The following is a 14,140-nucleotide window of genomic DNA, read 5'->3' as shown; positions in this document are numbered from 1 at the left end:
TTATTGAAGTTCCGATGCATCGTGCATCCCTAGTTCACACTGCTTATTTTTGACCGTTTTTCCGGCCGAAAAATCGGAAGCAGAACGCCTCCAAACATCTGCCCATTGATTGCAATGGGAAAAACGGCGTTCTGTTCCGTCCGTCCGTTTTTTTAAAAACCGCTCCAAAAATGGCCGCGAAAAATGCAGTGAAAAACGCAAGTGGCTTAAAAAACGTCTGAAAATCAGGAGCTCTTTTCCCTTGAAAAAAGCTCTGTATTTTCAAACGTTTTTTGGTTAAGCGTGTGAACATACCCTTACATTATCTTGAAGAAAAGCTTCAATTTGGAGACAATTTGGTGATTTACTCATTTTACAGCCGCTTCCCTGTAGACTTCATCAGCAGAATTATGTCATTGAGTTCTCAAAAGATCTGTTGTGATCACTGTCAGCACATTGCCACAACCCCGAGAATGCTGCCGTAAACAGGATCACAGCACCTGGAAGGAAGAAGAGGGAAATTTGCTCATGATGCCATTCCTTAATTTAATATTTAAAGGGGAATTCCAACCAAAAATGGGTGGAGTGTATGTTCTCAGATCAACACAGATTTCCAGAGCAAAGGTGCTTCATGTGATCTTTAGATTACCTTAACCCCTCTTGATGGCATACACCTTTCACTTACCGGAAATTTTAAGCAAAGCTGTAATTATCTAAATGGCTACTTAGGTATGTGCACACGATGAGAGGCTTTTACGTCTGAAAAGACAGACTGTTTTCAGGAGAAAACAGCTGCGTCGTTTCAGACGTAAATGCTGCTCCTCGTATTATGCGAGGCGTCTTTCACGCCTGTAAACTTGAGCTGCTCTTCATTGACTTCAATGAAGAATGGCTCAAATTACGTTGCAGGACACTTCTTTGCCGAGGCAGTCAATTTACGCGTGGTAGTTTGACAGCTGTCAAACGACGACGTGTAAATGACAGGTCGTCTGCACAGTACGTCGGCAAACCCATTCAAATGAATGGGCAGATGTTTGCCGACGTATTGTAGCCCTATTTTCAGACGTAAAACGAGGCATAATACGCCTCGTTTACGTCTGAAAATAGGTCGTGTCAACCCAGCCTTATTTAAAATGTTGTGTCAGAGATTTCCAAAGATCAGCGCTTGAACTCACTCACTCACTCACTCACTCACTCACTCACTCCAAACTCTGACACTGGGATTTTCTGCATTTCCCTATGATATGTCATTAGACTGCTTTTAGGCGGATTTCCCCTTTTAAAAGGATATGTGCACATTTTAAACCATTTTTGTATTGTTTAAATGCATATAAAATATAGGTGAAGCAACTTTGCAATACATTTTGATAGAAAAATGTCTTACCGTTTTGTGTCTACAGCTTCTATACAGACTCATGTGTCTCTATGGTTACAGACTACAAACAAATCCTATGTAGTCTGATCCTGCAGACCGGTATTACTCCCTTTCCACTGCCCTTCTACTGTTTGTAGGTTAGCTAGAAAAGGAGGCAAATGGAAACGAGGGGGTAAGGATATTTATAATCAAGACTAACTGCAAAGTTGTTTCATTTGAGATGTATGGTTGCAAAAGTGCATAGACCCTTTAATGCGTCTCTTATGGAGCTTCGCTTTAAGGGTATGTCTGCACGTACCTACATATGCTGCATTTTTTAACAGCAGACCCGGAGGGGTTTCCGCAGCGGCAAATCCGCACCAAATCGTGTGGATTTAGTTTCGAATTGCTTGCGGATAACAACAGAGAGGAAAGATAGATCATATTTGCCTCCCCTGTTGCTTTTGTAGCGACGTGTTTCCGCTCCTCTGACTAGTCTTCGTGTCGCTGGCCTCTTGAGCTGACATTTCATCCCGTGTGATTGCAGCAAAATCTGCAACAATTGGCATTTGATACACATTTTGACTCACCCCCCCCCCCATTGAAGTCAATGGGGAAAATCTGCAACAAAAACAAAAAATCCGCACCACAGGTCAATTTTTGGACCGACATATTCTGCAGGGTGTAGATGAGATTTGTTAAAATCTCATCCACTTTGCTGCTACTATAATACGCTCAGGATATTCCATCCAAAAATCCGGATGGAAAATCTGCATTCTATTCCACTTCATGTGAACGTAGCCTAAGTCTTATTCCACATGCACATGGCCATATTACGGCTCCATTTAGAAAGAAGCCATAATAATAGTACACCCCCTAGTGGTGCTTTGGGCCTTTCTGTATCTCATACAGAGGTTTTTGGCGTATAAATCTGACAGAAAAAAATATCATGACATGCTCCATTGGATGCCAAATTTTACCCTAGAGGCATTGCCTCTTGTGAGGAAATCTCCCTACATGCGTCAGTCAACGGAGCATTGTACATCAGCACACGCTATCCTGTATGGCTCCACGCCCTGTGCAAGGATTTCACAAGGTCTCACAAGGCACGTAAACAGGGTAGACCCAAAGTACTAAGTGACAAATTCAGCTCAGCTACATATATATTTATTCACAGACTCCTAATACAGTATTCTGTACTGAAATTGGATTATTTTCAGATGGTAAATTCTAGAACGAAGGCTATTATTATTGAATCAAAATAACTTTGTGTGAGATGAAATGATCAAAATCGGCATCTGACTAGGATTCATCAGCTTGATGGCAAAATAGTGAAACGTCACAAAATGAGACTGATCTTGCAGTGTGTAATTTATCAACTAACTACATAGACTCTGCCCCTTGTGAATCAGTACCTCTGGCTGGTGGACCCAAATAAAAGGAAGGATTGTCTCCTTGTCATAGGGATAGAGGAAAAGAAACCCCTGTGTGACCAGGTGACAGAAAAAGCAGCCCCTTGAGAGCTTATATGGCTGACAATGGTAGCTGTCACACGGCTACTAAGTATTATATTGGTATTAAACTGAATACAGTATTTTTCTGGCAGCAGCAGTGTGATGCAACTATTAATTTTACTTTTATTCTGTTCTTTCATGAATGTTATTTTAGGTATCCAGTGATACGCATGTAACCGCTGTGACTTTTCTCTTACAGTGCCGAGGATGTGGTTACTAAACTGAATGGCAGTCAATTAACAGTGGAATATTTTGAAGACACTGGGTTTACAGAACCAATTCTGGTGCCAAAGAAGGATGGTCTGGGTCTCTCTGTACCCGCTCCCACATTCTACGTCAGTGATGTTGAAAACTATGTTGGTAAGTTGTCAATGACAATTGCTATGTTTTTATAGTTATCCCATTCTATTGTTTTGCATTCTAGTAAAAATGTATTCATTTTAGTGTCTGGCAGTGTTGCAATAAAGTCTGCTTAGACCTTTAAGTGAAATTCCAGTTGAGGTCTTAAAGGAAACCGGTCACTAGGTTTGGAACCACTAAACCACCAGCATGCTGTTGGGTTTTAGTGTTCCAAACCTGCCCACGTCAGAAATGGACGTTTCTGGAATAGTTCGTAAAGTAAGGGTATGTTCACACGCACTAATTACGGACGTAATTCGGGCGTTTTTGCCCCGAATTACGTCCGAAAATAGCGCCTCAATAGCGTTGACAAACATCTGCCCATTGAAAGCAATGGGCAGACGTTTGTCTGTTCACACGAGGCGTAATTTACGCGCCGCTGTCAAAAGACGGCGCGTAAATAGACGCCCGCGTCAAAGAAGTGACCTGTCACTTCTTTGGCCGTAATTGGAGCCGTTATTCATTGACTCCAATGAATAGCAGCGCCAATTACGTCCGTAATGGACGTGGCGTTCAAGCGCCTGCACATGCCGGTACGGCTGAAATTTCAGCCGTTACGGACGCCCTCGTGTGAACATACCTTAAGTTACATCTAAGGCTGGGTTCATACGACCACATTAACGTCCGTAATGGACGGACGTATTTCGGCCGGAAGTCCCGGACCGAACTCAGTGCAGGGAGCCGGGCTCCTAGCATCATAGTTATGTACGATGCTAGGAGTCCCTGCCTCTCTGCAGGACAACTGTCCCGTACTGTAATCATGTTTTCAGTACGGGACAGTAGTTCCACGGAGAGGCAGGGACTCCTAGCATCGTACATAACTATGATGCTAGGAGCCAGGCTCCCTGCACTGAGTTCGGTCCGGGACTTCCGGCCGAAATACGTCCGTCCATTACGGACGTTAATGTGGTCGTGTGAACCCAGCCTAACCGAGAGATGTCCGGCAGCATCAGACACATTAGCGCATAAAGTGGAGGACAGTACACCTCGCTTCACTGCGCATGTGCCCCATGCCGCTCCCGAGCTTTTCTCTGTAAATTGCAAGTTGCTTGGCCTCATGCACACGACCGTAAAAACTCCCGTTATTACGGGTCGTAATTACGACCCGTAATAACGGGCTCATAGACTTCTATTGGCGACGGGTGCCTTCCCGTTTTCTCACGGGAAGGTGCCCGTGCCGTTGAAAAAGATAGAACATGTCCTATTTCAGGCCGTAATAACGGCACGGACAGTCCATAGAAGTCTATGGAGCTCTCGTAATGACGGGTGGCTACATGTGTGCACCCGTCATTACGGGAGCGTTGCTAAGCGACGTCAGTAAATAGTCACTGTCCAGGGAGCTGAAAGAGTTAACTGATCGGCAGTAACTCTTGCAGCACCCTGGACAGTGACTACCGATCAGAATAAACCTGTAAAAAATAAAAATAAAAGACGTTCATACTTACCGAGAACTTCCTGCTTCCTCCAGTCCGGTCTCCCGGCCGTTGCCTTGGTGACGCGTCCCTCTCGACATCCGGCCCGACGTCCTGGATGACGTTTCAGGCCATGTGACCGCTGCAGCCAATCACAGGTCAATCACAGGCTGCAGCGGTCACATGGACTGCCGCGTCATCCAGGGATGTCGGGCTGGATGTGAAGAGAGGGACGCGTCACCAAGACAACGGCCGGTAAGTAAGAATTTCTTTAACTTTTATTACAGAAAGGGCTGTCCCTTCTCTCTATCCTGCACTGATAGAGAAAAGGGGCTGCCGATTAGTGCAGCGCTATTTTGCCGCCAAAAACGTGCCTGTAAATACGGGTGGAATACGGGTGACACCGGACCCATATTTATGGGCACGGGTTCGTAAATACTGGTGCAAAACGGGTGGAATACGTGTGACACCGGACCCGTATTTACGCCAGTATTTACGGGTGGGAAAAAATACGGTCGTGTTTTTATTGAAACTGCCGTTTTTAACGTGGCAGGTTTGGAACCCCTAAACCCCAGCTAAATAAAGTCATGCTGGTGGTTTAGTGGCTCCCAACCTAGTGACCGATTCCCATTAAGATGATATGTAGGTCACTTCCCTTGAATTACTTACCCACTATTTTATTCGGCTGCTTTTTACCTCTGCTGATTTACGTCAGAGCTGTGATCTGTGACTCCACTTCAGCTGCAGTGCTTACAGGGAGAATGAGGTGGTCTGAAATCCACCTCCTGTCTCATTATTGGCTCAGACTTCTTCTCTGTCCCTCCTGCAGCTCTGCCTGCCACCCACATAATTCCTAGAAGTTTTGTGTACAATTTACGCTACTTTATTACACTACGTTGTCAGTGTTTGTGTCAAACCCCTAAATATTCCAGACTCCTATTACTATAAAGCAATCATATAAGATACTGATTACGTATTTAATAATAATACAAAAGAAATAAAATGTTATTGCATTGTTCGATAGATAGTATTTATGCCAAATTTACTGGTGGCCCCTCTTTTTGGCTTGCCTTCTATTGATTCTGTTGTCTATGAAAGTTCTTGCTTCCTAGATTAACCTAAATTGTTCCTAAATTCTACGGTATTATGTCTACTCTTGCATTTTCCGATGTTTCGTGAGTTTGTCTGCTAGTAGTTATTTTGGTATTATTTTACCTTTATCCCTCTGACATGAGCACATGAGATCAGATGTGAGTATTCCTACATATTGCATTATTGGAGAGTGACGTTTTCCCGTCTGTTGACGCACTCCACAGAATGCACACACATTACCGTTCCTCAAACGCATTTCTTCCTGGCAGATTTATTTTTGAACAAATGCAGCGTGACGTCATTAACCATTGCTTCACCTTGGTCTGCAGGTCCTGAGAGGGTGGTCGATGTTACCGACGTCACAAAACAGAAGGACTGCAAGATGAAGCTCAAGGAATTTGTGGATTATTACTACAGCACTAATAGGAAAAGGGTTCTTAATGTAACCAACCTAGAATTTTCTGACACAAGGTGAGCATAACAGACGTGTCCTCAGCTGGTCATGGATGTAATAATATTAATCGGATTTATTCACTATCACTGGTATATTCATGGTTATTCTGTCTATGCATCGTTCTGTTATGATGGGTACAATTTCCCCATATGAAATAATTTTCATTGTTTCATTCATTACCTTGCTGTGAAGATGATTGTTGTGCCTACCGGGAAACAATTTAAGGAATGTCTGACACATTTTCACTGGTCATAACCGCATAACGATTATCATTAACATATTCGCCTGTACACCTATGGCCAAGTTAACAGTACGTGAGTGCGCAGATGAAGCAGAGCTAAGGCTATGTTCACATCTGCGTCAGGGCTCCGTTCCGGCAAAACAGAGCCCTGACTGACACTAACTGAAACCAAAGGTTTCCGTTTCCATCACCATTGATTTTAATGGTGACGGATCAGATGCCCATGGTTTCAGTTTGTCTCTGTTGTGCAAGGGTTCCGTCGTTTTGATGGAATGAATACCGTAGTCTACTACGGTAGTTATCCAGTCAAAACGGAAACCTATGGTTTCAGTTTGTGTCAGTCCGGACTCTGTTCTGACGGAAAGCGCCGAGCGAACGTAGACTGACGCATATGTGAACGAAGCTTGAGTCATTCTTTTTTACCATGACGTGTCAGGATATGATATATGGGATTTTCCATAGGGCTGCAGATAAATCAACTGTAGCGGTTTCTGTTATGTAACATAATAAACAACAAGTTCAGCTCTGCTACATCTGAACATATGCATAAAAGAGCTTTAATATTGCTCATTATTAAAATGTATGGCACCTTTTCCTGTTTACAGCTAGGACTTCTCTCTATGACATCCATATGCTCTAATAGGAATATTCCTATTCCAGTAACATAAAAATTAGACCCTAAATGTTCGTCTCCAATGTGACGAGTGTGGTTTTTGCTTAAACTGTCAGAGGAACACATAAGCAGTTTATTTGCTTTAGGCTACATGCACACATTGAGTAATTTGATGAGGAAAATCCGCCCAAAAACTGCAGATAAACTCCGGTAATTCTGCAGGTAAAATCCGCATACAATTTTTTCTAGGTGCAGTTTTTACATTTTGATGTGGAAATAGGTGCGTTTTTTTTCCCTGCGGATTATGGTGTTTCTTTTTTTTATAAATTTGTCTGATACAATCCTGAGATGGTAATGCATGATAAATTGACATGCTACGGATTTTCAAATACGTAACGCAGGTCAATTTACGTGCAGAAAAATTCTGCAACGTGTAGATAAGATGGCTTGAATTCTCATTTACTTTGCTGGTAATTTATTACGCTGCAGATTTGCCGCAGGAAAATCTGCACGTCAAATCCACACGTAACACGCATTGTGTGCATGTGGCCTTACAGGGTAGGGTCGCCTGAAAACATCTTCTGAAATGTCACTGTGACAGAAGATGTCATTGGTAGAGTTCGGTGCCCTGTAACCCCCATTACTGTCTAGAATGAAGAGACCTTGGTGCTCCTTAGATTGCTGTTCCCCTTCATCTTCTGGCTCGTGAAATTTTCAGTTTTCCAAGTCTGTCGTCAAAAATTTCCCATTCACTACACTGGGTGATGAAGAAGCATGGAGCATGCGGCCCCTTCGTTCTATTGATCGGTGGTCACAGGGCACAGACCTTCCACCGCTTCTGACATGTCTCACGTGACCTAACCACACATGAGCCACTGGAATTAGACAAAGGCAAACGAAATAAGCAATGTAGGTCATATATGTAGAATATTAATGTGTATCCTTTGTTACAACGTATTTTACATGAATGTATATGTACGGGAATGTCCAGTATTATTACATGATATCTTGTGTACAGAATGTCCAGCTTTGTGGAATCTCCAGAGATTGTGAAGAAGCTCTCGTGGGTGGAAAACCAGTGGCCGGATGATGCTCTCCTAGCAAAACCAAGTGTGACCAAGTATTGTTTGATATGTGTGAAAGACAGTTACACCGACTTCCACATAGACTCGGGAGGGGCCTCAGCCTGGTACCATGTGCTTAAAGTAAGTCCTTGCTGTCATGGGTCTTTTTCCTATAGTTCCACTTGTCTGTTTCCCTCATAATATCTAGTACTGCACGTTATCATATAGGGTCTGAATGTCTTTCAACGCGCTAGAGATTTAGACTGTGGACTATAGATTCTGATTTAGTCAAACAACACTGACTAGTCTCCTGGCCAAGTCAAGAAACAGTATAGGAGGGTGCCATCTACCACTGCATGATCTGCCAGGTTTTCCATTCAGGAACCTATGAAGGCTGGGTGGTAAACATTGTAGGAGCAGAATTGGCAGCCATGTTAGTTTTCTCGAACAGATGTAAGTAATGACTAAATAGGGTTTGACAGCAGTAGACCACTCATGGATTGATCTGGGCGGCTGCATATTTTCCCTGCAGTGGCCACTGCAGGAGACATGAGGCCACTGCAGGTGACTTGGTTGACCGCGTAATACATAGACACTCTGAGTACGTCACAGTTTGAGCTGCTCCTTGCAGCTTCACACTTGCTAACAGAAAAGGGCGAGCTTATGGACAGGGGTTGTCCTGGAAGGACAACTCCTTTAAAACCGTAAAATAGTAATTAATTACACATGTAAGTATTGTAGCTATCACTTAGGGATGACATTAGATCACAGCAGCAGGAGAGGATTATGCTTGTTTTGTGGAAGACAGTGACCTGGACACTTTGGGATTGTTAGTGGCGACAGAGCTACATGATGTCAACTTTTTTTTCTTTTTTTTTTTCAGGGAGAAAAAATATTTTATCTGATCAGACCGGCTTCAGCCAATATCTCCCTTTACGAGCGATGGAGATCAGCTGCCAATCACTATGAGATGTTCTTTGCAGATCAAGTAGACAAATGTTACAAGTGCACAGTTAAACAAGGGCAGACACTGTTCATTCCATCAGGTGAGAATGAGCTAGAGATGTCCAAAAAGGTCTTATATGGTCTATGTATTTGAAGTTATGGGGTAGAGCTATCACAGACAAATCCTGGCGCTATGTAACAAGCGTCATCAAGGCTGTGTTCACATCACCGTTCCTTTCCGCTGAGGGTTTCCGTCAGAGGTTTCCGTTGAGTGAACCCGTTAACGGAAAGGCAAACGGAAACCTTAGCTTCCGTTTCCCTCACCATTGAACTCAATGGTGACGGAAACCTAGCTAATGGTTTCCGTTTGTCTTCGTTAACCGGATTGAAACCTCCGACGGAACCCCTCAGCGGAAAGGAACGGTGGTGTGAACAGGCCCTAAGTCATGTCTGTTACATGCTTGTCGTATCTGTTTTACACTGTGTAGTATTAAATGTTTATAAGCTCGGCACCAACCCCGACCTGTTGTATTGAAAAATATGTCAACCAGCTACAACCAACATGCCATGACCCCAGTACACCCCTGGCCCACCTTTCCATTCATTCTCAGACTGGATGCAGCAGCCGGGGCCACCACACCAGGTGGGACTGTGGGTTGGACTGTTCTACAGATCGGTGCGGGTTCCATAGCTGGAACCCGCATCTATCAGATATTTATGGCATATCCTGTGGATATGCCATAAATGTCTAAATTGGCAAAAACCCTCTAAGATTGATGCTGAGCAGTCTTAGGCTCCATGTGCACCTAGAGTCCCTGCGGCTCAGTACATTGTGCCGCCATATGGTACCTCTGAATGCCATCGGATTACAGAGACACCTCCACAATACGGCATCCACTCGAGCATTCAACATTTGTATTCTGTTTGATAGCTCTTTCTCTCTAAAAACGGGCACACTATTGTATGTAATGGTTAATGCCCTGTATACAAAGCAAATAAAATAGGATAGGATTTTGTTACTAAGTAATGAACTCAACTATCTTTGTTATAGGGTGGATCTACGCAACATTAACCCCCGTGGACTGTTTAGCATTTTCCGGTCACTTCCTTCACAGCCTGAGCGTGGAAATGCAGATGAGGTATGCTGTAATTCAGACTTAAACAACTTAGACCTCCTTCACATCACATTCATTGCACTACGTTTGACGTATACGTTAGACATAGGCTGTGACGGATGTCTTAACAGTGGCATCTGTCAACATAGACTATAATGGTATCCGTTAAACAGATACATCGTGAACTAAGGTCATGTGAGTCCATGACGTATCCATTATAGTCTGGGTGACGGATGCCACTATTCGGTATCCGTTTAACGTGTACATCATGAAAGGCTATTAAAAAGTCCATGATGTAAAAGTTAAACATATGCCTGCGGCGTTTGCCATATAGTGGCATTTGTCACCCTTAGGTTCCCATGTTAAAAAAAAAAAAAAGTATACCGCGCAATATATGTTTTTTTTCTGACTACGCTATTGCCTTCCTTAAAAAAAGGTATACTCCCGTATACCAGCCAAATGGCGGTCAAAAGGAGACTCTTTTGTCTCTCGGGCTAATGGATCCCTATGCACTCATTTCGCATGTGTACGCCTGGAGCTTTCCCAACATACATGCTAAATGTAGGCTATGAACGTGATTGAAGGGGGCCGTGTTTGTACTTTTGTTTCTAATGCAAAATTTCACAAATTTTAACGTTTCATTGATATAGACCATACTGATAGAATATGTCAAACATTATCTTAGATTATTATGGAAACATGGAAAATATTTTCGAAGTTCTTCCACTGATCCCAACGTTCGGCTTGTCATTATTAGACAGGTCCTTCAGAGGGAGAAGGACACTTTTTATCGGTTCCCTGCTCTGGCAAATAGACTCCACTCTATTACAGCTATATGGTCTAGCAAGGCATATGGATAGGGGTTGTCCAAACATGTTCTTGAAATTTGGGTCCTTTACATAGATAACTGACTACTTCTACCATATTCCTCATTCAGTCTCTCTTTCTTTAAAGGAGTTCTGCTGTCTGGTTTTCACACTGACATTCCGGCTTTGGGATGTGCGTTTTGGTTGTCAGGAAATTATTCAGCTTTCAATGATCTTTAAAAAGAACACTGAAATGATTCAGCAGTCAGTCAAAAGAAAAATGTGTTATCTGCCTACAAGTACACAGGGGAGAATGTATCAAAGGGCAGACTTTTATCCCAGATTTTATCATCTAGAATAAGCCGATGTAAAAAGGAAAGTGACTTTCTACGGTAATGGCACCGACCTGACAATCCGATCAGTCTTCACTCTAGCTGAATGCATAGAGTGCAGATTGAGCTTTGCTGACTTAGTCTGGGTTCACATGTTGCGGTTTTTAACTGTTAAGGAGATTAACGCGTCTAAAAAAAAAACGTGTTTTTTTTTCAATTATTTATGCGTTTTACAAAGTGTTTCAGCTGTAGACCTCTGACTAGTAAATTTAAAACCAGATTACAGCTCAAACACTTTGTAAAATGCATAGGTAATTTAAAAATGCTTGCGTTTTTTTAGATGTGTTTTTCTCCTCAACAGTTCAAAAATTCAACTTAAAGAGGTTCTGTCACCAGATTATAAGTGCCCGATCTCCTACATAATGTGACCGGCGCTATAATGTAGATAACAGGGGTTTTTATTTAGAAAAATCTATTTTAGATTTATGGTAATTAGTTTCTTAATAGACAACTGGGCGTGTTTTTACGTTTTGACCAAGTGGGCGTTGTAAAGAGAAGTGTATGATGCTGACCAATCAGCTTCATACACTTCTCTGTATTCATTTTTAGCAGTACTCGCAACACAGCGTGATCTCGCGAGATCGCGCTGTACTGTCACATACACCCACATTACTTTACTGAAGTGTCTTGAGAGTGAATAGACATTGCCTCCAGCCAAGATGCGATGTCTATTCACACTCCCGACACTTCGGTAAAGTTTCTGTGAATGACCGCACAGCGTGATTTTGCGAGATCACGCTGTCCTGTGTGAGTAAGTTCCACAGAAACTTTACCAAAGTGTTGGGAGTGTGAATAAACATCGCGTCCTGTCTGGAGGAGATGTCTATTCACTCTCGACACTTCAGTAAAGTTATTGTGGGAGTATGTGACAGCACAGCATGATCTCGCGAGATCACGCTGTGTTGCGAGTACTGCTACAAATTAAGTGTCACTTCTCTTTACAACACCCAGTTGGTAAAAAGGTACAAAAACGCCCAGTTGTCTATTAAGAAACTAATTCGCATAAATCTAAAATTGCGCATAACTTGCTCAAAATTGATCGTTTTTCAAAATAAATACCACTGTTGTTATCTACATTACAGCGCCAATCAGATTATGTAGGAGATAGGGCACTTATAATCTGGTGACAGAGCCTCTTTAAATGCAATGCAACACAAACGCAACATGTGAACTCCGCCTTAGAAGGAGGAATACAGGTGAGCCGTTCTAACTACACAGTGTATGAGTATCCTTCCTCGCTTACCCAAGATTTTCTATGTTTGTGTGGTCCATCCACAAGTGTGTAGCAATGTCTGACTCAGCTGTGGCTATCTGCAAGGCATTGCTTAGAAAAGAGGTTCTGTCAATTTTTTAAAAATATCTGATTAATAGTGCAAGCTGAATTGGGCTATGACATGGCTTCACTTCTCTTCCTCACCTTTGCTCTTGGCACAGTACCCATTCTGCTTTGAGCTAAACCGCTAGGTCACTTGGGACAGCCTAGTTGCAAAGGATACTATGCCTGACAGACACAACAGAGACAACTTTTTATAAGGGGTTGTCAGGCAGCATATCCCTATCAACCAGCGTGTCTCAGATTATTCAAGTCACTTGGCACTACTCAAACCCCATTCTATTGGCAGTGGAGGAGAAAAAATTCTGAGCAAATTATGACGTGCCATCAGCCTAATTATACTTTTATTTTAGTTTAGCATGTTCTATTACAGGTACTCAAATATACCAAAGGGGTTGTGCACTCTGCACAATCCCTTTTTGTTAAGAGCCCCTTTAAAATAAGCGGCTCACAAAGTGTACCACTAGCGGTACCTCAACTAATCAGCTGTAATATGGAGAAGAACCTGGCAGCAAGTGTTCAGTTTTCCTACAGCGCCACCCCAGGGGAAATTAAGCATTACATGTTTCCCATTTAAATCGGTGGGCTGCCCGTGTAAGGCTGTACAGGCTGGTCCTCCACAGTGAAAGATTCTCTTAGCAGCTGTTCTGGCTAATTGAAGGAGATCCCAAATGAGTTACTCCTTTCTATTATCTCAGAATTCACTAAAAGGTATTTGGAAATAGGTTTTCCAAACCAGACAATCCATTCAACTGAAAACTTCATACACGGTAGTGTCCTCAGTCACCCATTGCTGTATGTATATGATATTTATGTTTATGATACGTGGGATCCCAAACAGCAAAAATGTCACTTAGGCCTTATACACACGATTGTAGAGGTGTGCATGGTCCGTGATTACAGCACAGACGGGCCGCAGAGTGTCATCCGCGGGCCGTCCGCAATCTCGGACTGTGTGCACACAAGATGTGCATTGACTTTAATGAGCCCAGACCGCAATTGCGGACCGTATAATGACATGTCCTATTTTTTTTTTGCAGTCTGAGCTCCAGGCAATGCACAGACCATGGAAGCCACGATCGTGTGCATGTGGCCTAACACAAATTACCATGTTGTATTTTTGTGACTTTAGTAACTTTTTGTCCTCTTTTGTCCATTTGTTATAACTTATCCCACAGAGCATATGAGGTAGAAAAGAGACTGAAGATTGTCAGCTTAACTCAGTTCCCAAATTATGAGACAGCTTGTTGGTATGTGGGACGACACCTACTTGAAAAGTTCAAAGGTATGTAAAATATTGAGATCATTCCAGAAAAACTCCCCCAGAAATACTGGTAAACTGTACCGAACTGCTTTATTAAAAGAAATAAAAAAGCATTCCCTCTATTACTCGCCTTATATTTCTTTGCCCACTGCTTGGAACCATT

At 42.7% G+C, this 14,140-nt stretch overlaps 1 protein-coding gene across 4 annotated transcripts in view; it reads left to right on the top strand.

Moving 5' to 3' along the window:
- PHF2 (PHD finger protein 2) overlaps positions 1-14,140 on the top strand; it is a 275,856-nt gene that overhangs the window by 193,175 nt on the left and 68,541 nt on the right. For all 4 annotated transcript variants that reach the window (XM_075833862.1, XM_075833861.1, XM_075833860.1 and 1 more), the window contains exons 4-9: positions 3,047-3,207; positions 6,080-6,221; positions 8,077-8,263; positions 9,006-9,168; positions 10,119-10,206; positions 13,892-13,998. In XM_075833862.1, coding sequence (XP_075689977.1) covers positions 3,047-3,207; positions 6,080-6,221; positions 8,077-8,263; positions 9,006-9,168; positions 10,119-10,206; positions 13,892-13,998 — 848 coding nt within the window. The remainder of the gene's footprint in view (positions 1-3,046; positions 3,208-6,079; positions 6,222-8,076; positions 8,264-9,005; positions 9,169-10,118; positions 10,207-13,891; positions 13,999-14,140) is intronic.

Source organism: Rhinoderma darwinii, chromosome 7 (assembly GCF_050947455.1).
Source record: "Rhinoderma darwinii isolate aRhiDar2 chromosome 7, aRhiDar2.hap1, whole genome shotgun sequence".
Taxonomy (NCBI): Eukaryota; Metazoa; Chordata; class Amphibia; order Anura; family Rhinodermatidae; genus Rhinoderma; species Rhinoderma darwinii.
Note: the sequence above shows the minus strand (reverse complement) of the source record. Positions and strands in the feature narration are given on the sequence as shown.